Source organism: Xiphophorus maculatus, chromosome 16 (assembly GCF_002775205.1).
Source record: "Xiphophorus maculatus strain JP 163 A chromosome 16, X_maculatus-5.0-male, whole genome shotgun sequence".
Taxonomy (NCBI): Eukaryota; Metazoa; Chordata; class Actinopteri; order Cyprinodontiformes; family Poeciliidae; genus Xiphophorus; species Xiphophorus maculatus.
In genome coordinates, this window is record NC_036458.1 from 3,717,499 (window position 1) to 3,741,239 (window position 23,741).

General features: G+C 37.0%; 2 protein-coding genes across 5 annotated transcripts; both read right to left on the reverse strand.

Moving 5' to 3' along the window:
* Positions 1 to 239: 239 nt before the first annotated feature.
* LOC102220557 lies at positions 240 to 13,989 on the reverse strand. 3 transcript variants are annotated; one of them, XM_023349583.1, is made up of 12 exons: positions 13,660 to 13,744; positions 13,374 to 13,424; positions 11,570 to 11,617; positions 11,361 to 11,486; positions 11,213 to 11,284; positions 11,073 to 11,123; positions 9,605 to 9,649; positions 9,316 to 9,390; positions 9,175 to 9,234; positions 7,452 to 7,499; positions 3,307 to 7,376; positions 240 to 3,218 (listed from the first exon to the last, which is right to left on the reverse strand). In XM_023349583.1, exons 4-11 carry the CDS (start codon positions 11,361 to 11,363, stop codon positions 5,157 to 5,159), a joined length of 2,574 nt encoding a protein of 857 aa, XP_023205351.1. In that variant the 5' UTR covers positions 11,364 to 11,486; positions 11,570 to 11,617; positions 13,374 to 13,424; positions 13,660 to 13,744; the 3' UTR covers positions 240 to 3,218; positions 3,307 to 5,156. The 3 variants fall into 3 exon arrangements, with proteins under 3 accessions (XP_023205351.1, XP_023205349.1, XP_023205350.1); XM_023349581.1 differs by lacking the exon at positions 13,374 to 13,424 and having other exon boundaries at positions 13,660 to 13,989; XM_023349582.1 differs by lacking the exons at positions 13,374 to 13,424; positions 13,660 to 13,744 and adding an exon at positions 12,298 to 12,632.
* Positions 13,990 to 14,847: 858 nt separating this feature from the next.
* LOC102216686 (nucleobindin-1-like) lies at positions 14,848 to 22,782 on the reverse strand. Of its 2 annotated transcripts, none has more exons than XM_005810307.2 (13): positions 22,700 to 22,782; positions 21,346 to 21,469; positions 21,151 to 21,258; positions 19,538 to 19,670; positions 18,952 to 19,055; positions 18,682 to 18,867; positions 18,509 to 18,599; positions 17,793 to 17,851; positions 17,604 to 17,696; positions 17,428 to 17,517; positions 16,063 to 16,233; positions 15,860 to 15,974; positions 14,848 to 15,203 (listed from the first exon to the last, which is right to left on the reverse strand). In XM_005810307.2, exons 1-13 carry the CDS (start codon positions 22,702 to 22,704, stop codon positions 15,130 to 15,132), a joined length of 1,353 nt encoding a protein of 450 aa, XP_005810364.1. In that variant the 5' UTR covers positions 22,705 to 22,782; the 3' UTR covers positions 14,848 to 15,129. The 2 variants fall into 2 exon arrangements, with proteins under 2 accessions (XP_005810364.1, XP_023204151.1); XM_023348383.1 differs by lacking the exon at positions 22,700 to 22,782 and adding an exon at positions 22,492 to 22,563.
* Between the last annotated feature and the right edge of the window lie 959 nt (positions 22,783 to 23,741).

Here is a 23,741-nt window from a genome sequence, read left to right on the forward strand (position 1 = left end):
GTCAACTTTTAAGCAATTTTTGTGAATGTTCATTAAATACTGTTTCTGTAGTGTGAGACCTGTACGCTAAGCTAAACTAAGCATCAATAGTTAGCAGGATATAAACAATGGATGGATAATTATTCTGTAAATTGTTTATTGAAAACACCTGAACCATTTTGAAATGTAAACTTAAGTGAAGCTGTTTTACCAGATGACTTTAATATACCCTGTGACCTTTATTAAAGAATATGGCAAAATTGGATTCAAAACAATATATTTACAGTTCTTCACTGAAAACATTGTAAACATCATTAAAGTTAAATTGTAGTTAACATAAAGTACACAAATGTTTCACAATACAGTAAAATTGCAACATAATTTTGATATTTAAGAACCACAAGCACACAGCATTTTACTGTAGCAAGATCAAACCTGGGGAATCTGAAATAGCTTAACACTGTCAGTTACTGTTTTTTTGTTGTTGTTTTTTTACATATTAAACCACAAACAGAAGAACAAGATGATCCCAGGTCAAAACAACCACAACAAAATTAACACAGATTTCATTTTAACAGGAACATTAGTTATAAAAAGGGCAGTCATCGAATGTTCACAAAAATAAAATAAAAAAAGATCACAAATGTACATGAACAACGTAACATGTGGCGTTAAAAGCAGCATCTGATTGATAAAGTACAATGGAAACAAAGATTGAAGTATGTAAACATTAAAACACTGGAATATGGTATCATGATATATTTTACAATCTTTTTACAAGTTCCTTAAGAAAAGGAAAACTGAAACATGCACCATACTTACATAGGTACATACATATGGTACAGTAATCAATTAACACTTGTGTGAGACTGAGCGACGCGTGCCTGTCTCTCTTTGAAAGCAGCAAGGTGATCAATAATCGACCTATTGATGAGACCATAGACATGAATACGTAGACGCCTCATGGAGCGGGTCGGCCAGTTGCTGCGATACGTCACAGCGTCCGCCATATTGAATGTGGCCTATGTGCCAGTAAGGTAAATGGACCGAACTACAGAAATGCCGTTCTACAAAGTATTTTAAGTTAATACTTGTCATTGACACATTTTCTCACACACACTAATATATTTGGTAATCAAATAAATGACTAAAGACGGAGTTTCTAACTTTTGATGTGATTATTTAATTGTTTTGGGGGATTTCTGAATAAACAGCACAATGTTTTTATTTGATAGAAATGATTCATTTTTATATTGACACTGATGAACACACTTTTTCAGTGTTTTATAAAATAACATATTTACATGATTCCATAATTTATTATACATTTAACATTTCAAGACCAGAAAAAAGAAATATTTTCTTGTATTTATTTTTTATACATATTATTGATAAATGACTTGATTTATCAAAGTCATTGTCACTTGACAATGACTTTGATAAACATTAAACTACATATTTTTCTTACTTTTTTCTGGAAAATAAATATTTATTACAGTATGAAGTTGTCAAATGAAATAATTATTCATACTGTTATTTTCTTTAATTTTGTTCTGTCATTTATCATGTGTGTTTCTTGAAGTTGAGGTGCTGCTCAGAGCTGCACCTTTTGCTCCGTGTCAAACCACAAGTCATTCTGCGAGGGCAGCTCGTTTCCCTTCAACAGCCTCATGTCTGTATAGACACCTAACTGCTGATAAAGATGAAATAGTATTCGCACCTGCTCTGATTAAACTGTTGAACTCTCGGGGTGTGAAGCGAGCAAAGCGATTATTGGAAACCACGCGTCTGTTATCTACTCTGTATATAGGTGGAGTTGCGGTTTGAACAATGTCATGATGTTCTAATTTTCCGTTTGACCTAAACCTGCACCTGATGACCTTGTTCCAAGAAACTTTATTTTTGGTTGACTTCCTGGAATTGTTTTTGCGCCACCTAGGCGTCTAAGATGTGTATAAAAATGGACACTCTGTGTGCTGCCTTTCAGAGTTTGTTTGACAGCATGAAAACAGCTGTCCAACATTCTCTCCCCTGCAAAGGTGTTTGTTCTTAATAAAGCTGTGTTTTTTGTTCTGTCTTTTAAATCCTGGTAATAGACCATTTTTCAAACAAAGTCAACTCTGCTATTGACAGCAGAGTGAAAATAATTCGAATAGAGTAAATTATTTTTATTTCATTACATAAGCTGTATTAATACACTAATATTTCAGATTGAGATATTTAAAAATACACAAAAAGTGAAAGAACAAAACACATTTATTTATTATACTGGGAAGACTGGCCACAGGCAGGGCTTCAGTCTGCTGGCCACACTGGGAGAACTCCAATGAATTCTGAGATGTCCTGGTACACAGGCTAAAGCCCAGGATAAAAGAGGAATTATCCAAAAGTGTAATAGAAAATACATATATACTATATATATTTTCCTTCACATTCAGAAAAAGACATTTTCATCATGTTGGGGCTCTGACTCATGGCATCTTTATAGCATAGCTAAATACCGGCATTGTGAAGCTGAGCTGTGAAACAGAGACTGAAGAACAGCAGCTCCAGCTCTGATCCTGACTAACCTTTCCTCACAAAATCCCCTGGTTTTTAATACACTTCCTCTCTAACAGCAGTTTCTCATCAGCTCTCTCTCATTAGAAAACAGCATGAAAACGTTAGCTACACTAACAATCTGTGGTTATTTTGGGCCAATTTAGCTACATTGGCCCAATTTGGTTGTTTAGAAGCAAGTTTCTGGCTGCAAAGTAAAGTAATTCCGCTCTTTCATCCTTACCTGTGAAAGGTAATGCCAATGAATCCAGTTTGTATTGTAAAACTGTTGAAACAAGTCCAAATAGCACAGGACTTAGGGAGCTCCGATCACTCTCCTGCCACATACAAAATGGCGGTGACGTAACGTAGGACTTAACGCTTAATGAGGCGTCTACGTATTCATGTCTATGGATGAGACACTCCTGGCCTGGTGCAATACAAAGGACCATCTTTATTCTTGAGCAATCTCTCAGCTTCAGCTGCCGTCATGAGAAGTTAGTAAGGATGTTGAAAATCTCAGAGATTGTTTCTCTGTAGAACTGGATCCAAAGCAGCACCTCTTGAATTCATGTCCTAAGCACTTCTGTCCAAACAAGACTGTTAATGGTCAAACAAAAAGAAGCTTCTTTGGCATTAACCAGAATTGTGGTATAGATCTCCTGCCTGTTTTTTCCTCCTGCTGCTGTTGTGATGAGTACCTGAGGGCAGACAACACAAAAACACCATTACATCATGCATTGTTTTAGAATGGCAGTACTGACAAAAACAAATGGAACTTGATCTTACCTTAATGACGCCAGATGGCTTGAGAAGCTCTGGAGGGTGTGTTTAATCAAGACCACATCAGTGTCTTTCTATACCTCCCAGCTAGCATACTGTTGGGAGCTGGGATTTTATGAAACAGCCAGAGAAAAAACTGGAAGGCATCATCCTCACAAAGCCAGATGTGTCATTTTAGTTTTCTTTAAGTCCATCCAATGAGCAAATTCCCTTTCTGCAAGGATTTCATTAGAAATGCTGGTACGTTTGAGAGATCTGGTGAAAACAATGGCCATTCCTCAGGTAAGAAATCTCTCACTGTTGGTATGTTAGAAGTGGTTTGCAGCATAATCAGCTTAGAAGTTGTTCATAGCAGTTCATGCAACTTGCCACTCTCACTCCACACCATTGGGTGTTGAGTCGTTCAATTCATACTCTGTCTTCTATTTATCTGAGATTGGGTCACTGAGGTTCCGGCACCGCTCTCAAACCCATTCTGCAGTATCCCAAGGGGTTCACAGGTCAAAAGGGACATACAGACCCTCAACCAAATTCTGGTTCTGCCCTGCAGCTTCCTCCCAATAGGACATGTCCGGACAACCCCCAAATGGAGGCAATTCAGATGCACTCCAATCAAAACAGAAGCAGGGCTCTTCTCCAAATTCAATCATGATACATATTCTGGATCTCTGCGACAGACTCGAGTAGTACCAGTGCGTGTATGTCTATCTCTTGCTCCATCCAATCATTACTTGTGAACAAGACATTAACATGGTTAAACTTCTATCCTTGAGGTACACTCCACTCCAACGCGGTAGGAGTGCTCGATCTTCTTCCAGTTGAGAACTATGCCCTCTGACTTAGTTCAGCTTACTGTCTTTCTGACCACTTTACACTTGACACCAAACTGGAGATCAAACTCTTTGACTTCAATATTTCTCAGCACATACAAGATGTGCTTGGATAGCTACAAACCAACTTTTTGACATCTGGTAGCATTTGCTCTTAGCAGCTTGTGCTGAACATCTTTTGTCACTCCTTGAAAACACTCACTGTTTTCAGTTCATCAAAGACCTCATCCAAGGATACCACTAAGTCAAAAAAGTCTGCAGGGTTGTTTGAACCAATGAGTCGCACAAAGGTTTTTGCTGATCTCACTCTTGCGATGGCTACCCTTTCATCGCAACTGGGTGGCAACAATCACCGGATGAGACACTATAGACTTCAGCAAACTGTCTATAAAGGTACTGAACGACTTAAGTTCCTTGCCCTTTTCAGATAGGTGTTGCATATTGTTACTTCATCAGGGTGAGCAGCGTAAGGTTCCAGTTAGGTTTTCCACACAGTCTCTCAGTAAGAAACCTTGGCTATATACCTTTAGTGGAAACTGATTTAATGTTCAAATTTGATCTTTGGTCCTGATTCTTTTGATATCTTTTGCTTCACAACTACAGTGATTGAATGGAAACGTTTCAGTGACAGAACTGATTACACTTACTAAATCTGTGTTATGAGTATGCTGAAGGCACAGGATCCATAAAATTCATTATAATGCAATTTCTAAGAAGTTTTCCATGAAAAGTCAGTAGAAGTAGTCTGGAGACCAGGACAGCATACCGGGAATTGGTGCCTTCTGCTGAATGGACAATGGAACAGAGGCAGATAAAACTTCTTAGAAAGGTCAAAGCCATGTACTGAAATGTACATGATTCTGGTAGAGCATCTTGAACTCACCATGTGAACAAGCCAACACTGCTAAAAATGCAGGATGGTTGAATATACTAAATACTTAATCATCTCACAGAAAATAAGCTTATCACACAACTCCTGTGTGAATGTGGAAAGACAACAAACTACATGACAAGGAAAAGGAACACTTATAACACTGGCATTCTCATGACATATAGTCGACCCTTCTGCTCCATCACAAAACATTTCGAAACAACGTCCTGACATGTCACTGCGCACAGTTCATCTGAACTCCTCACTCTTACGAGGAACTCTGCAATGTTTCTGTTGATCTGCTCATTCTGGATTGTTGGTTGGGAGTTTGAGGGAAGCAGTTTTCTGCAGAAAGCAACCAGTTCTCTGCAGGAGCAGTCGGACGATCTCTCACAGCTGCAATGCCCCTCGACGACCACCACGGACTCTACAAGAAAAAAGCCGCTGGTCGTTTCTATGACTGAGTTGTTCCTTTTGTAAGAGACGCTGTAGTCCAAAGTGGTGACCAGCATGTCTCTGTAGACAAAATGTGCGTATTCAGTAACGGGCCGTGTATCTTTGCTCTGCAATGCAGCAAGTTCTCTCACAGTTAGAGATCTCTGAGATCCGCATCCCAAAGTAAACACATCTTCACTGATGCAGTTGGATGATTTGGTAAGGATACCACAGCTTGTCATGGAGGAAAACAGGTCTGTGATTTCTGTACCAGTATCTTTCAGCACATTGCTTCCTTTCAAGATAATCTCATCATAGGAAACTATCTGCTTGAAGATGTTGGATGGCGCAGACTGAGCCCTGGAGTACATCTGCAGGAGTCGGCTTTGGACACCCTGAAAGACGAAGGTGGAGTTGGCCCACAGTAGTCCCCAGTTACGGGCACAGTCAGTGAGATGCATCAGCAAGTGGCAGTTAAATGAGCAATGCTCAAGTCCGTACAGAGACGGTACCTGGGAGACAAACTGAACCAGGCACAGCTCTGCACAGCTGATCTCCTCCTGGGAGGCAAACGGGGAGAGGAGGATGTGAAGTGATGAAATGAGAAGCATCCAGTGTTTGTAGTACAGGTTTGGTAAAACCTTCCTCAGTATTACAGGAGAGTAGAGAAGAGCAAACGCTCGCCACTCGGATGCCTCCCAATGCATCCTCTCACTGAGACGCCGAGGTCTTTGTTTGATCTCATCTGGGGGTTGGATGGCAGACAAAGCTTTGTCCAGGTTTTTCAAACTCTGAGGTGAAAGGTGGAAGCGCTTTCTGCCATAAAGAGGATCCAACCAAAGATTGACAAACTCAGGAACAACCCCAAGACAAACACAGTGCATGTAATCTGGGATAAAACCTTTGACGACATCAAACGAAGGCAGCAGAAGCAGCGGACTGTGACCTTTGACACCCATTTGACCTTGTGGATACCCATTCTCAATCACTACGATGGCCAGTTGCTCCGTCTCAGCCATGTGCCGCAGGTCACATCCGTCAACCTGAACCGGATAGACTCTGGTGTAACCCCGACCCTTCTGAACCAGCTCTCCTTTGTGGTAGCAGAACCCGCAGCCAAACTCCGAACTGAACGGCTGAAAGTTCTGCACCGCTGACCTCACCACTGAATCGCAGACGCAGATTTTCGCCATCACTCTGGTGTTAAGCTCTAATCCGCTCTCGTCTTCCCAAGTGAAGCCCTCGTGAGAGAGTTTATGAAGCTCGTTAATGAACGGCGTAAAGAAACACTGAAGCAGCGGCTTTCCTTTGCCGAACCACAACGTGTGCAGCAGAACATTTTTACACCGCTCCACATACGGAAGTTCGTTGATCGTGCACAGGATGGGCCAGACTGAAAACTTGGATGAGTTGAGAAGAGGAGAGCTGTCACATGTGAAGGTAAGTGTAATACTGCCCTCCTGCTCTTCGTGCTTATATTCACCACCGGTGTTGACGTCAGAAACGTAATCGTCCTTTGTAAAATGCTTGCCTAGCTTTGAGTGAAGGCGTTTGAGGACCTTCCTCAGTTGGTTTTCTAGAGGCAACACCAGGAAGTAGTTTGCCTTTTCAAGCAGACTTCTTTTGCTCAAGCGCTGCTGACACACTCCGCACTCGGTCCCAGGCTCTACACCGAGGTAGTTTTCACACCTGGGACAGTACAAGTGGATCTCCGTCTTCTTGTCAATGTCAGTCAAATGCTTCTTTATGAACTGCAGAGAGCTGGGAATGCATCCAGGCACCATGAGGTTGAGGAGGGCCAGGAGGTCTTTGGTGGCTGCTTTTGACAAGTCGTGCTTCAGGATGAAGGCCAGGAGGAGGAGGAGGAGCGCTCTCACACTGACCGAAGAACCGGCGTAAATCTTCTTCTCATCGTCAAAGTTTGGGTCAAAAATTTGCTCCTGAAATGTTATGGAGAGAAAATTAGAAAGTAAACGGGATGATATTAAATAAAAATGGATATAGGAGGAACAAACCATGGGATCGTCTTCTGGTGTGTCGTCACATGAAGCTGAATTTTTACGCTAAAAAACAGAAAAGACAGAGACTTAAACAGGAAGTAGTTCTAATTGGCACGAAAAATCATTAAATAAAGACCTAATAAAACACTGACAAGATCCTATAATTATTTAAATCTTATGTCAAAAAAGCAACAGTTTCTACATTAAAGACAATTTTTGTCAATCTGGGAATAATTACTAAACCTTTTCCAAACAATCCACTGTTTGACAGGAAGGATATTTGCATCTTGAAAACAAGTAAGGAGATTCTTTAACAACTTTTCCAACATTTCCTCAACATCTGTGTTGGGCCTTGTAGTTGATATCGGGTACATGTGTTTCCATGTCTGCCATTTGGAAAGCCGAACCAACAAGTTGTAATTCACCATAGCAACGAATGACCCCTTGTCACCAAACGTGTAACATGAAACACTCCAGTTTGGTCAGTATTCAGGCAGATGTCACTACAATTTATCTTTCTCTGAGTCACCAAAATATTTTATGATTGTGTAGGTCTCATATTTCTCCACATAATCAGTCAATTGTAGACTTAAAAGGATTTAACTGCCGTATAATAATGCAGCTTGTATGGTTGGAAAAGGGTTAAATACTTTCCTTCATTTAGCTCAGATATAAAGAAAAGAAACAAAGCTTCCAGATAATTATCAATAAAATAAAGCATTTTCTTACCTGATTCAACCAGCAGTCACTTGGCTGTCTGTTCTCTCCCTGCACAAGCTACGTGTCCTTGCTGTGACCTCACCTTTTGTCGTTAATTCCCTCAAATACAAAATTCTACTTGTTTTTTTATTCTTGGGCAAAAAGTGAATCAAACGTATGAAAAATGACGAGACTCATCCTCCCTACCTGTGATTCCTTCCTCGTAACTCACAAACGTTTTCTGCATTGATGATCTTTGTAACAAACATACTCACTCCATCATTCAGGTGATGATCTGGGTTTGTTGCAGCCACAGGATAAAAGAACAATCTGAGTCAAATCTGAGACGATCTGTTTGACAGATGACGTCCAATCTGGGTTATCAACAGAACAATGGTCTCAAAATCTACAGCAGGATGAATTAAGTGGTCCAGTCAAAGTCCAGACCTCAATCTGACTATCAGGATACAGATAAAATTGGACAGAAAACACCTACCTCATCTAATTGTTACTAAAAGTCACTCAACAACAACCTCATGTAGAATCTGTGGTCGATTTTTGTTTTGAAGATCATTTTTGTTCCCTGATATGAACTGAAACACAGTGCACTGTAAAAGCACAAATTTCTAAAGTATTTTTGGTCTAGTTTTTGGTGCCAATATCTAATTACACTTGAAATAATACAAAACTAACTTACAAGTAACTTTTTAGCAAGATATAGAAGCTTTTTTACATCAATAATTCCTTTAGATTGATAAAGAAATACTAGATTATTATTATTAGAATACATTGGCAGATTATTAAACTTATCACAAACCATTTCTCCCATACGTTTAATAATCTGCCAATGGAACTAGAACTTTTCATCCATTTTAAGGAATTATTTACTTAGCTCCGGTATGTTGCTGAGACATTATTTGTAAGTCAGTTTTGTCTTATTTTGAATGTAGTAAGACTTTTACACTAACTAAACTAGACCAGAAATTGGTAATATTTTGTGTTTTTCTTTTTTTACTTTCTTTCCCCCCCATATCCGTACCTTTTCATGTTGTGGATGTTCTTCTGTCCCTTCTCTCGCTCTTCCAAAAAGATAACCTGCCTAAATGTCAGAAAGAAGAAACCTTACGATGAGCTCAATGCGATCATCTCTGTAAATCTGTAATAAATAAAAACTTCATACCAGCGGATCCTCTTCGTCTGTATCCGACGGTTCTGCGTCGCCGCCTTCTTCAGCAGTGCTCTCATCCTTCTGGGACTTAAAACAAACACAATGTTGGATTTTTTAAATATATTTTCTTTTAGAAAATTAAAAAGTAAACTTTTTAAAATGTGAAACAGCCAGAGACTCAACATTAAATAGAAAATTTAGAGATTTGGAGTCAGAGGAGTTAGAATCTCGATTCTAAATTGAATCTGTACGATGTTGTTATTATCATTATCATTTTTACTAATATATTAATAATTGTTACCTCATCTGGATCTTCTGTGTCACAAGCTTGTCCAGGATGATCAACCTGAGAGACAGCAGAACGTTGTGATTTAATATAATGAGAATAAACTTCCAGAAAACTGCAAAACTGCTGAAACACTGATTTCCTTTAAATCAAGGCTAAAACTCCCAAAGTTTAGAGTTTATTCTGAACCATAATAAATTTAATATTGAACAACATATTTGATGTGCATTAATGATTTTGATGTTGAAAATCAACAAAATCTAAATTGGTGACTGCACATTGTTTTACAACTTTTTATTTTTGTATTTTATGATGTAAAGCACTTTGAACTGCCTCGTTACATAAATGTGCTAGTAAATTAAACTTGATTGGCGAAAGTAGCTTTAAAAGACTGATTCCACTTACTTTTATAAAATGAACTGACTTGTTTATTTGCATTTTTTAAATGTATTTCTAATATTATATAGTAAGCTTGGATGGAAAATCTGCAGAATGTGCCACTTTTTATCTGATTATTCATCAGAATTATTGTTAGAAATTGATAGAATAATTGTTGCATGATTACAAATCAAACAAAAGCTAAAAGTTGCCAAGCATTTGTATTCAGACCCCCTGAGTCAGCGTTTTCTAGAATCACCTTTTGTCTTCAACTTTGCACATATAAGTTATAAAAGTTTTTGCCTTTTCTTCTTTGCAAAACAATTTGTAAAAAGCGAATTTCAATTTTTACCAGACAATTTATGTCTGGCCTTTGACTAGGACATTTTAAACAAGAATGATTAGATCTCTACCCTTCTATTGTAGCTCTTAGCTGTGTTTAACTTTGTTTTCCTGCTACTTTTGTCAAGTCAAACTGATTTTTTTTTAACTCAATCTTACTTTAATTACTTAGTTCTGATCAGCTTTTCTGTCCTAACTAAAACATCAAACTGGCAGCAATCATGTTTTATCGTGAGCACTGTCTTTTTAGGGAGATTTGAGAAGATCAGATCACATTCTTCTCTGTGTTAGCTGTCAGTCCTATGCAGTGGTTTTCTTTTTCTCATCCACTGATGTGAGCAGCTGTTCTTTCTCCGACCTCCAGAGTTACCTCAGGCCTTTTGGTTGCTCCTCTCCTCCTGGTTAATCTCCAGTCGGTTCGTCTTCTCAGAGGTCTGTGACACGTTCAACTCCTCCACATCTTTCTCCCTAACCTCTTCGAAGTGTTTCTTCTCTAAAAAACACAGCTGCATTTCGCTGAGATTAAACTGCACACAGGTGTGACTCCTACTGCAGCAGAAAGGGGCTGAATACAAATGCACGCCACACTTTTCAGATTTTTATTTTGTAAAAACCAAGTCTCATTTTTCCGTTACGTCACAATGATGCACCAGTTTGTGTCCCAATGAAAACACACTGAAGCTCATGGTTCCAAACACAAAAAGAAATGCGGGAAAACAACGGGTTTGAATGTTTTGTGACTATTTACATAAATGTATTTTACCCTTTCATGGTCCTCTGCTTCCCCTGTTGATCTGGCAAACAGGAAACTGGACTAAAAGTCAGAGAGAAGAAATCCTATAAGAACCGAGAAGCAATGGGTGGAACGTCTGTAACAAATCCATTTTGATTTAGTTTTCACACCATGGGCTCTTCTTCGTCTGAGTCGGACCGTCCCGTGTTGTCGCCCTCTTCACAGCTGCTGTTCAAGTCTCTCTGGAGTTTAAAAGGAAAACAGAGTAACTAATCTTCCTTTTTAAACTTTAATAAGTTGCTTATAAACATATTTTACCATTTCTTTATCTCTGCTGTGGAGAGTTGGTCTGGATGACACCAGCTCTTCCTTTGAAGGTTTGGATTCAGTGGAGTTGGAGTCGGTGTTTCCAGCTGCAAACAGCACCTTGCTGAGGAGATCCGGCTGCATTTCAACATGACAACAAAATCAATTACTCTCAACTCTCCAGCAAATCAAATGTTTTCATGCGTATGTTTTGACTTCACCTTATCAAGGTCGCCACCTTTTTCACTAGCAGGACCAGCAGGATCAGCCTGAGGAACAAAAAGACCAAATCAAAAGTTATTTCTGGTGTATTTTCCACTGGAAGGCTTATTTAATTGTTGTTTTATGATCTCACATTTTTAAAAAATGAGAAAATTGTAAATTAAATCAGAACACATTTCTTTATTGGAGAAAATAATCCCAAATATGAACAAAATGATGAAGAGAATATTTATTGGTGTGCTAACATAATCCACTTATTATGGAAGAAAATTAGGGCCACTAAAAAAATTTATTCTTTCATAAATAATTTCAGATTTTTTGCGTTAAAGTCAGAATTCTGACATTTGAGGGGGAAAAAAGAAATGAATTTATTTCTCTCAAAATTCTAAAAACAAAAATGGTCAAAATTTGGACTATTTTTCTGAGAGAAAAAGTTTCACAAAATGTCAAAATTTTGAAAGAAAGAATTCAGAATTAAATCTTTTTTTGTTTTAAAGATAATTTGTTTGTTTTTTTCAATGGATGGTGCTGTATAAATTATTTTGAGCTAAGCCATCTGCCTGCTGCTTTAAAAACAATAAACGTTAACCCAGAGGGCAAAAAACCATAACAAGAAGTCAAAATCTTTTATGAAGGAGCAGAATATTTAATAAGTCTCTGTTATTCCCCTTTGTTTTGCAGTCAGAGTGAATAAAAATATCCAGTTTTCTGTGTGACTCCTGCTCACCTCATCCAGTATTTCCCACTTTGTCCTCTCGTCATACTTTCTTTTCCGCGACAGCGTGGCTACAGTATTGAACCGTTTCCATTTGATCACAATGTTTCTAACTGTGGAATGAGGGATCTGTAAAGTCTTTGAAATTAATTTGTAGCCCTTCCCGGCGTTGTGCAGCGCAACTATTTCGGACCTGACACGGACCGGAATCTCGTTCCCGCGAGGCATTTCCCTTATATTTAGTAAAAACTCAGCTATTATTTAAGTTAACCATTTTTATTTTATTGTTTTTGTTAGCAAAAGGAAGCGCTATGGGGCCGTTGTTTGTTTGTTTTTTAACTTCCGGCCTAGAACGGAAGTGCGAATTTACACCGTTTTTTTATGCCGGGTTTTTTAATTTATTTGTATTCATAAAACCTTTCAGATCAAGCCTATTTTTTATAATTAAACGAGAAGTAAAAATAAACATATATATGTAAAAAAAAAAAAAAAAAAAGGGAGAAACCCGCGTGGTGCGTTCAAGTTCCCTCTGATAGCGGAACTGCGAGCAGGAATGACGTCACACCCGAGTCGAACGCTTTCCACAAACAAGCAGAAAAAATAGTTAATGTACCGTTATAAGGCAAATCAAGATAAGCATCACAATTCCCACTTTTTCTCAAAGGTTTCACTTTAAGAGGAAAACTGACTTTTTTGTATTTAAATATGTTTTTTGTACATGGCCGTTTTCTGCAATTAAAGACATTATTCTAAGATTAAAGTCCGATATATTTTATTTTCTTCCTAGTGGCCATAATCCTCTTCCGTAATTTATTTCTACGGTTTTTATGAATAGCAGTCATATTCAACTTGAACGTTTAAGAGGGCTTTTAAATCTTGTAACCAAATTCTGGTTAAACATTAAATGACAGCAATTTGAAATGCTAAAAATAGGATTATTATTAGAAGACTCCAGGTGGTTTATTTGCAGATTTCACTAAACAACAGAAAGACGGATAGATGGATAGTATTTAAAATGTATTTTTTCTAAATGTTAGTAAATGCTATTAAAAGAAGAAGTGAATGAATGGTTGCTAGGAATACGTAACCTGATGACAGATGAATGGATGATGAATGATCGCTCTTATTTACTGTCCTTCCTGCAAAATATCTCAAAATTAATCCATTTCATAGTGAAAAAATATGAAAAATCCAACCTTTAGTCTGTGTTGAGCAAAATCACAAGCTAATTTTTGGCCTAAGGGGCGTAAAATGTGTGGGAAAGCCCTGACCAGAGATGAAAACCATCTGTGAGCCTCTTTCACCGCAGTGATTTCCTTTGTTTGGACGATCAGAGCAGCTAAAAAACGCTCCACTTTCCCCTTAAATCCTCACCTCATCCAGCTTTTCTTTCCGTTTCCTTCTAGGATTCCCCTTCGAGGGTCTCCCACTCCGCGGCAGCGTGGCTACGGTGTTAAACCGTTTCCACTTGACGATAATGCTCCTCACCGTGGAAGGAGGAATCTCTAAAGTCTTGGAAATGAACTTATAGCCTTTCCCAGCTTTGTGCAGATCGACCGCTGTCGACCTGATGCCTTCGGGGATTTCGCTTCCACGGGGCATTTTTCCAGATAACTGGTGAAATCCACGATTATTTTTATCTGCAACTTCCCCCTTTTTTTATTTACTTCTGCTAGCAACAAGGAAGCGCTCCGTTGGCTCTGATGCTTCCACTTCCTGTCTGGCCCGGAAGTAGGATTTTGCTTTTTTTTTTCCTAACATGTTTTTAAAAAGAAATTATTCCGCTAAATATCAGTTTTTAATATTCTAAAATGAAACGTAATAGCTGGAATATTAAATATGAATACATTTGAGGAATATGCATGGAAAAGTATCTCAAATTAATGCTAAATTTCAACGTGGAAACGTTAGCGGTTGTTTTGGGTTTTTTTTTTTTTGCTTAAACTTGATTTGTAACCGCAAATGACAAAAAGAAAACAAAGGATGCAGAAGGTTGTGATAAATAAAAATAAAAAATAAACTATTTTAAATTTAATTTTGATTCAAATCAAGTATAATTTAAGGATTGGCAGAGACACAAATGTAAAGTTATTTTAATTATTAGGCTAATATTACAAAATGAAATGCTACTTTTTGGATTTTTTTATTTATTTATTTTGTTTTTAAGGTTAAATACAAAATACAGTAATTTTCTGAAATATTTAAGTAGATTTCTTTCTGTAATTTAATTTATGAAAACAGAATTTTGGGTTCTATTAAATAAACATCCAAGCTGCACAGTGACACAATGTTAGCATTAGCAGTTTTCAGTAGAAAAATCCCAGGTCTGAATCCCAGATGGGTTTTTTTTATGAAGAGTTTGCATGTTTATAGATAGTCCGGCTTTCTACTGGTCCACAAACCATACTGGTTTAACTGGTCACTCTAAAATAGTGTATATTTGTATGGCTGTGTTTGTCAAAGAAATGGCAATCCTGCTGTATTTCAGGTTATGCTTAATGTTCATCTTTAAATAATAAAATAAAACAGTTATTTTATACAATCTGAGTTCAACAAGTCCAGTTTGGAGATTTGAAAATTAAAGATTTATTTCTGATATCACACAGACAACATTGCATGAAATAAAAACTTCACAGAAACTGAAGAAACCTGAACGTACATGCACTAAAATCTGGTGTGTTTTAAATCCTTAATCTAATATAGACCACAGAGATGAACACACAGCACGACATGTTATGGGTTGCCTCAATTTATAAACATGTATCTTATTTATTTCCAAATTCACTCAAACACATGTGCCTGTAGGTGTGTGTATGTGCCGTGAGGCTGACTGCGGGCGCCGCTCTAAGTGTGCATGGGGAGATTTTGAGGAGGTTCTGCAGGCAGGTTGTTTTGGGCTTCCGCAGGAGCCTTGATCTCTGTTAGGTGAAGAAGAAGAATCGGTTAATGAGTTCCAACAGGGACAGCACAAACCAAATCAGCTGGAACGAAAACTGCGTTTCCATCTTCCATGGAAAAGCGCAAATTAAAATTACAAAAATAAATTTGCTTAATAGAAAATAGAAATTTCTAAAAAACTTATTGCGCTGGGATGATGTCATTTTTTCAGCCGTATCAACATTTTATTCTGCAAAACTGCAAAGGAAACACTTTTTTCAAATTACACAAGTCACATGATCAACCAGCGGATGGTACTACTGGTGGAAACAACAAAGAAGACGACTGGAAGTGGCGATTGTTTTTTTAACGACACTGTAGAGCTCGCAGCATCGCACAGTTTATAAAAAGCTGTGTGTCATTCCACAACTCTTCTGTAAAATGGCCGACTATGATTTCCCCAAAACGCTGCATATGTAGCTGCTAAAGTGCCTAAATAAGACGCAGACGTCTACTCTGATTGGCTGATAGATGATGAGCTTTAGCATGAACATATAATTTTTAATGATTTATCGCATGAACAAAATGATTAAATAACCACAATAGCAAAATTGTGTGGGTTTTTTCGACAGTAGCAGAATATAGACAGAGATTTGGGCGCATCTGTAATGGAAACGCAGCTATCGATGAGCTTCACCTTCAGGTTTGTGTGTTTGTGGTTGAAACTGCAGCTGTCCATTCGGACCAGCAGGCGGCTGCCCGTTGCCGGCTTCCTGCTGCTCTTTCTGTCTCTGGGACATTTCTAAAACGGCCTGGAAGTAGAAAAAAATAAAAATTTTGAATTATTAACAAAGATTCTTGGCTCCCATACAAGTTCTTTAGGTTTTTTTTCACATTTACCTGTTGATACTCTCTTTTCTGCGCCTCCAGGGCTTTGCCTCTTTCCATCAGCAGCTCCTGCTCTTGACGAAGAGTCTCCGCTTTCCTCTTCAGCTCCTCCTCCTTGTCCCTCAGCTCAGCTTCGAATCGCTGCAGCTCTTCCTCGGTGTACAGCGGTTTAGCGTCCAGTGTCTGTGAAAAACCAAGGAAACAGTAAATACACACAAAAAAAACTACTAATGAGTGGTACAAATCAAATAATTTTCATTTACATGGTTTATTATCTTTTTCTTTCTACCAAAAACTGGATGATAAAAGTCTTCAGTCTGGTGCTTTGACTTCAGCCAACCCTTTTTTTGGAAGACAATTTTGTTTAGAGACCTCACAGTTCATTTTATTTGTCGTTTCTGTTGTTTTGTTGATTTCGTTTTAATATCAAAATGTCTTCCAGTTTCAGTGTTTAAACAAACATTTAAACACTGAAACTGGAAGACATTTATTGCACTTCAAGAAATGTTCTTGCATTATTATATATCTCGAAAATGGTCTCAAAAAAACAATATTATCATTTACTGTGATAATTTCTGGGACAATTTATCCTCCAGAAACATTTGTTATTGTGACACAGCTGGCCCAGCAATAATGCTCATTTCTATCTCAATTCTGTGTCCACCAGATTAACGATGTTTTAAAAAATTTGGGGGCTCGTCCGGGATCATTTAAAACACTAGAAGAGATTGATCTACTGTTTTACATGGGGAGACATTATTCCCATGTTATTTCACTTATAACATGGGAAACTTGTCTTTGTATCAGTGAATTTTCACTTTTTCACTAATATTAAGAAATTATTCACTTGAAACAAGATCTTATAGTATAATTTGCTGAAAAATCACTTCTGTTAGTTTTCTTTATTTCAAGTTTACTAAGATATTTCCACTAGAAACCAGACCAAAAAACACTTGGCCAGATTTTGTGTTTTTGCAGTGCGGGCTGTCAAAATTGTTATTTATACTTTTTTTCCCTGCTAGAACATCAATAAATATGAAAATAGGATTAAATGGACGACAATATTTTTAACCGCAGTTGCCTAAAAAAGACTGAAAAGAAGTTGTAAATACTTTTTATTGTCTCTTTAATGAGTACTACAATAAATACTACAAAATCTTGCTTTAAGTTTTTAAGAAAATAAAATATCTATATTAATATCTATATTTAATATCCATCTAATATCTATATTTTAGTGCATGTTTTATCATTTTAGCCACAGTCATTAAAGCCAGTGTGGGAGGCAAGAAGAGAATTTATAACTAACTGTATTCATAAAAGGAACAAGTTTGAGTTAAATTATTATTTTAACATCTCCACACTCTAATCCACTGTTACCTCCCACTCTTTGGGATTACTGAACTCCTTCTTCTCCGTGGATTTGAGGAACTCCTCCAGGCTGACGAGTCGATCTTTATTTAAATCCACCTTTTAAAGCACAAGCAGACGATCTGCATTAATCAAAGCAAATCGAGGGAAAACCGGGAAAAACAAAGCAGATGAAAGAGACAAACATTTTTTATGACATGCTCCCTCATCCTCAGCCTCTCTTCCTCCATCTCCATCATGTCGTCTTCCTCGTTCTTTGGGTCGTAGACTTTCTCCAGCTAGATGATAAAAGATGTGAGCAGCTATTCTGAGAACAGGTGCATTTTTAAATATGTAATTTTTTAATTGACAAGAAAAACTGAAGGATTTCAAACCTCTTTGGTGAAAAGAGCCTCTAACTCCTGCTCATCTAAAACCCCGTCTTCATTTGTGTCTTTTTAGGCAAAGTAGATACAGAAACCATTTATATCAGACTGGATTAATCAGCATTAAACAGAAAAATAGAAGAAAAAATAAATAAATAAAACATACAATAATATCTAAAAATATTTTTTTTATGAAAAACTGCAATAAAAATGTAAATAAAAAAATAAAATAATAAGAAATTAAATAAAAAATATGTACATTTTAAAATAAAAAGAATAGAAGTTAGACCCCAAATGTGACAAATTTCATGTTTTTCAATCAAAAGTTTTTGCCCTAAGATCAGGTGTTTTTTGGCAGCAAAATAAAATAAATGAGTAAAAAATAAAATAAGTTTATTTTCTTAAATAGGAAGAAAAAGAAGAAAAAATATAAGTTAAATATGAATTTTGAAAAAAAAAAAGTTTTTTTTTAACAAAACGTAAATAAATATTATAAATAAAAATAAATGAATAACTTTTTTTTAAATTTAATTGGAAAAAAGTAAAATAATAGAAGTTAACTGTCAATTTCAAAATAACTCTTATTTATCAATAAAAAAAACTGCACTAAAAGTAAAAGTAAAATCATAAATTAAAAATAAATGAATAAAAAATTTAATACTTTTCTTTTTTATAAATTGAAAAAAAAAAGAAAAAAACAAATAAAAGTTAAAAGATTAAGCTACCATGTAGTTTGAAGAAAGTTTTGGGGTTGAACTCTTTAGGATCCAGTCCATCCGTTTCCTCCCAAACCTCCCGTAACTGAGCAACACTGCCCTGATCATTAGAAACATCAGCATCAACATCCAGGCATCGCTTTGGAAACAAACGGCTGAAGATGACGGTTTCCGCCGCTCACCGGAGCGTTGACTTTAGGATGCTGCCGGTGTTTCTCCTTCAGCTCCTGCAGTCGTTTCTCCTCCTTCTCCCTCTTCTCCTGATCCAGGCCCTTCAGGTACTCCCGCCTCTCGTGCTCCTTCAGCATCTCGTAGCGCTTGAACTCCTCGTGCCTCTCCGCGTCATAGTTCTCCAAGTCCTTAGTGGCCTGGATGAGGAAACAAAAGGAGAGAGGTCAGATGTGAGAAAGGTCAAACGGAGAACTCGTGAGGTCACTGCTGCAGCTTCTTACGGTGGAGATGAGCAGCTCCAAGTCTTTGGCCTCAAAGGTGTTTTGGTTGTGTGGGTCCAGGTGTTCAAACTGCTTCAGCAACGAGGCGTGATCCATCTGCAGACCTGAACAGTACCAATCAATCAAACCTAATTTAACTCTCTAAAACTAACTCAGTTCTTAGTGGACTAATGCGGCAAAAATAGCATAAGGAAACCATGACAAGGTGTTAATATTGCCTCTTCTCTGTTTCTGATCTGTTATTAACAGTAGCTGCGTTTCCATTAACCGTAAAATTACACAAACTGAAATAACAACAATAAATGTGCTTAATGGCAATTTAAAAAACAAACTTTTTTTGCACTAAGATATGACTTGTCAGTCGTATCGAAATCTTTTCTCACATCACGCCACATGATCGGTTACTACCGTTGGAAACAACAAAGAAGACAACAGGAAGTGGTACGAGGATGATGGTTTGTTTTGGGGTTTTTTGAACCCACGGCTCTTCTGTAAAATCCGCAACTACAATTTCCCCAAAATGCCGCATAAATCTGCTCCCAAGTAGAAAAATGGGATAATAAATAAAAACAGTAAATCAGCTCACTCTGTGTGTTGGCGCTGTCCAGTTTGGCCTTCAGCAGCATCCTGAGGCGGGAAACTTCCTGCCGCTTCAGCTCGTCCAGCCGGGTCCGGACATGATGGCCGACCAGGTCCAGCTCCTTACTGAGACGCCCATTCTGCAGGCAGAGCACAAAACTTCACGCCCAGTTCAGCATCAACACTTTGACGGCTTCAAATGGAGCCATGGTGGAATGAAAATGTCAGCTTTACATTCCTGGGTTCTGAAGAAAGTTCACCCGGTCCTTACTGGGTTTTAACATTAAGCAGATAAAGTTTCTTAGATTAAAAAAGCCTTAAAAATTGGCAATTCAATTATAAAAAGCTCTTTAACATAATAAGGCTAGGCAAGAAAAACAATATGTCAGCATTGGTTTGGTTTAGAAACAAACAAAGACTTCTGGAATAATGTCTGTTTGGAAACCGCTGCAACTAATTATTTTTAGAAACTGATTATTCTGACGATTAACCGATTAATCAAATTTTAAAAATTGCCACATTTTGCACATTTTTCATTTAACCATTTATATAATTTAAAAATACATTTAAAAAATGCAAATAAGCAATTAAATTCCTTTTTTAAATATGAAAATAAACTTTATTGTTTTGCCTAAGATGCAAATATTTAGTATTCTTTCAGTGAGCGATTGATCATTTGTAGTAAAGGATTCAGCTGCAGCAACAAAAAAAATACTTCAAACAACAACACATGAAAAGCTCTGCCATTTTTTGCCCAGAATTTGAATCAGGTGAAGATAAAAACTGCAACTTCAGTAGTTTTGGGTCGAGAGTCTTTATATACAAAGGCCTCCAGTTAACAATTAATCATTTACTAAATTAGTTGACTATTTCACATTATTTCATCATGATTAGCCGTTTCAGCCCTGAAAATAGTAATAGGATAAAAGCCGTTTTGATTTTTGCTCCTTCATGTTTCTGATTAGTTATTTAAAGTGTCGCCACCGGGCTCAGGTGAAAGGTCACCGCGATTAAGTTTATTAATCACTTCAGCCCTATTCTACCATACAAGATCCCAATAAGAGATGCTGAAGTTTGTGCTGCTAATTTGACAAAATGTGGAAAACTAAAAAGGATGTGAATATTTCAATACTTTATTAGGTTTGTCTCAATAAGCAATAAATCAATTAATCGCATGATAAATTAATCCAAGCTCAATGATTTCCATTTTTCTCTTTTCTCTCTTTCTACCAAAAACTGGATGATAAAAGTTTTCAGTCTTCAAGATGATTTTTCATTTTATCTGTTGTTTCTTTTGTTTTGTTTATTTATGTCTTCCAGTTCCAGTGTTAAATATTCATTAGAATGTTTTATTAGTTTATTGATCTTTGACAAAGTTTTCTTGCATTATTATGTAATTAAATTATTTGATAACGGTCTCAAAACAACAACATTATTGCTTATAATGATAACTTACTGGACAATTTATGATCCAGCTAAATTTGTTATTGTGACAGGCCTATAATCGATTCACCACGATTAATTTGATTAATCGTTCCAGGTCTAGTTGAGACCAAATTATAAATATTTGCATAACAATTTTCAAACTGTTTTACAGCCCAGAACCATCTAGACACTAACCTTGATGTCCTCGGTGTTTGCTGTCTGCAGTTTCTCTCTGAAGTGCGGGTCAGTCTCCAAAACCTCAATCACCTCCCTGAGATACCGGTCGTAGTACAGACCCGTGTCCTGAAAGACCGTGTGCATGAAAGCTGCGGTTACAACCAGCAGAAGCCAGAGTGAAAGCTCACATCACGACATTTCCCCACGCCTCACCATGTTCTCCTCCTGTGCTTCCTGCTTCTGGTCCTGCTCGGCGTCATTTCGGTCGATGGGAACGGACCACACCGCTGTAGAGATGAACAGAAGCAGCAGCCAGGCAGGTTTCAAGTTCATCCTCCTGCAAAAAGAACACCAATCGGCTTCTTCTACATGCTAATACAGCAAACACCTGAAAGTTTGGGTCAAAATTCTGACAAAAACCTAAGCTCTAGGTCGTCATGCTGCCACCACCGTGTTTTACTGGTGTTCTTTGGGTGTTATGTTTTTGAATTAAAAAAATATTTGTTGAAACTGTCACCATGTCGTGACTATGAGATAAACAGAAAAAATTGAGCTCCTCTGCCTTCTCGGAGTGCCAACTAGAAACAACCAATCAGAGCCAAGAGGCGGGTCTTATTGCTGTCAATCGCAATCTCTGTGGCGCAGTCCTGAATGCTAAAGCTAGTTATCATAGCGATCAATGACAGTGGATAAACAGTTTTCCTGTTAGGATAAGCTGCTCCTCTGCCATTAGCACATTTAGCAGAATACATGAGGTTGATTGACAGCACTAAGACCCGCCTCCTGGCTCTGATTGGTTGTTTTAGGTAGGGCACTGTGCATTTATTCAGAAGAGGTGAGCAAATTAATCTTTTCACAACTTAGTGACAGTCACAACAAAGATGTAAAAAAAAAATAAAAGTTACATACAATTATCCAATTATATATCAATAAGTTTTGTTTATTATTTATCAGATACTGTCCTATGAGGCTGGAGAGAATACTGTTTTCATTCTTCAGTAAATTATTTACCTTTTTTAGTTAGATATTTAGACACACATACATCTGTCCCTCTAAGCCTTTTCTAAAAACATTTACTCCTACAAAATTTTATAATTTATTCACCTTTAAGCTGTCGGGAGAAACTACATCTAAGCTACAGGACTATTGTAAACGGAGAACATAGTCATTAAAATATCGTTTGAGATGTTTTGTTTTTAACGGTTAAGCTAAATAGCTAAAGCCAGAATAACACGGATGTAAAAATGGGGCGTCATGTAAAACAAACACGGATGTTTCTGCTGTACTGGTCGACAAAAATAGTCGGAAATACATCATTCATGTCTAATTTCTTTCTCATTTTAAACGGATTTTCCTTACAGTTTCACAAGAGGAACAGCCAGAGCTAGTAGCAGCAGGAAGATGTAGAAAAGTCTAGCAAAGTCAACCCACGTAGTCCCAATTTAGCCTCCCCCTTCTTTTTAAAAAAATCAAATTGTAACTGTAACTTTAATCTAAATTAGTACCACAATTAAAAACATATCTAGTGTCGTTACGTAACACACTAAAAACCAAATTTCTTACTTACAGCATGTGTAGTTTTAAAATCCACGAATCTGTTTTTGCCCGGATATGGAGCACGTCAAGCGAATGCACCAGTTTCAACGTGCTGCCTTCAAGTAAACACGGAAATAAAGATCTCAGCTGTTGTCTATGATATTAGTATCAATAATCTTTGTAATAATTCGCTTTGTTATACATAAATAGACGTTAAGTCAACATAAAATTTATTAAATGATTAAATAATCCGATATTTATGTTTTAGCTTTGTCAAAATTAGGTTATCTGGTTGAGAAAAATACTGAGGTTTAAAAATACGAGGATGTCATCATCACGCGAAGGCATCACTATTTTCTCCCAGAAGATGTACGGAAAGCAGTTTGAGTATTTAATTTAAATTACATCCAAAAATAAACAAACAAAGACAACAGCTTATCTGTTACATGTTAGTGTCATAAATCACGATATATAAATAAATAACACACTGAAACCAATTATTCGTGCAACATCCCTGCTGTTACTTGCGGTCTTATTTTAATTTCTTGTAATTAATTTGTTGCTATTTTTCTGTGCGCAAATATGCATGTGTTGTGCATGTATTTTTATTATTATTCTACTCAGTTTATTTTTATTTTGATCTGAGTATGTTATTTTTAATAGCAATCCAACATTATTTTTTCTTGCAATGTTATTATTTTTCTTTTTTATATATATATATTTTTGAAGATGCATGCCTTCATTTATCTTTAACTTGCTGCTTGTACACCTGAATTTCCCCCACTGCAGGACAGTAGCTCAATATTTTAACAAAAATGTTGAGAAACTCTGAAACATGTCCTTGAAAGGGAATAGAAACTGTCTATTTTAATATTTTATTAGAATATTCCAATATTATTTCCATTCCATATCCTTGATATCAAGAGTAATTTTCCTCCCCTTTTTCAATGTCTTAAAAATATATTTATTGCCATTTTTTTCTATTTTTCAAAAGCATAAAGTTATGGCAAATCATAATAAATTAACACCAAAGAAGAATTAATAATTGCACATGATTATAAATAAAGACATAA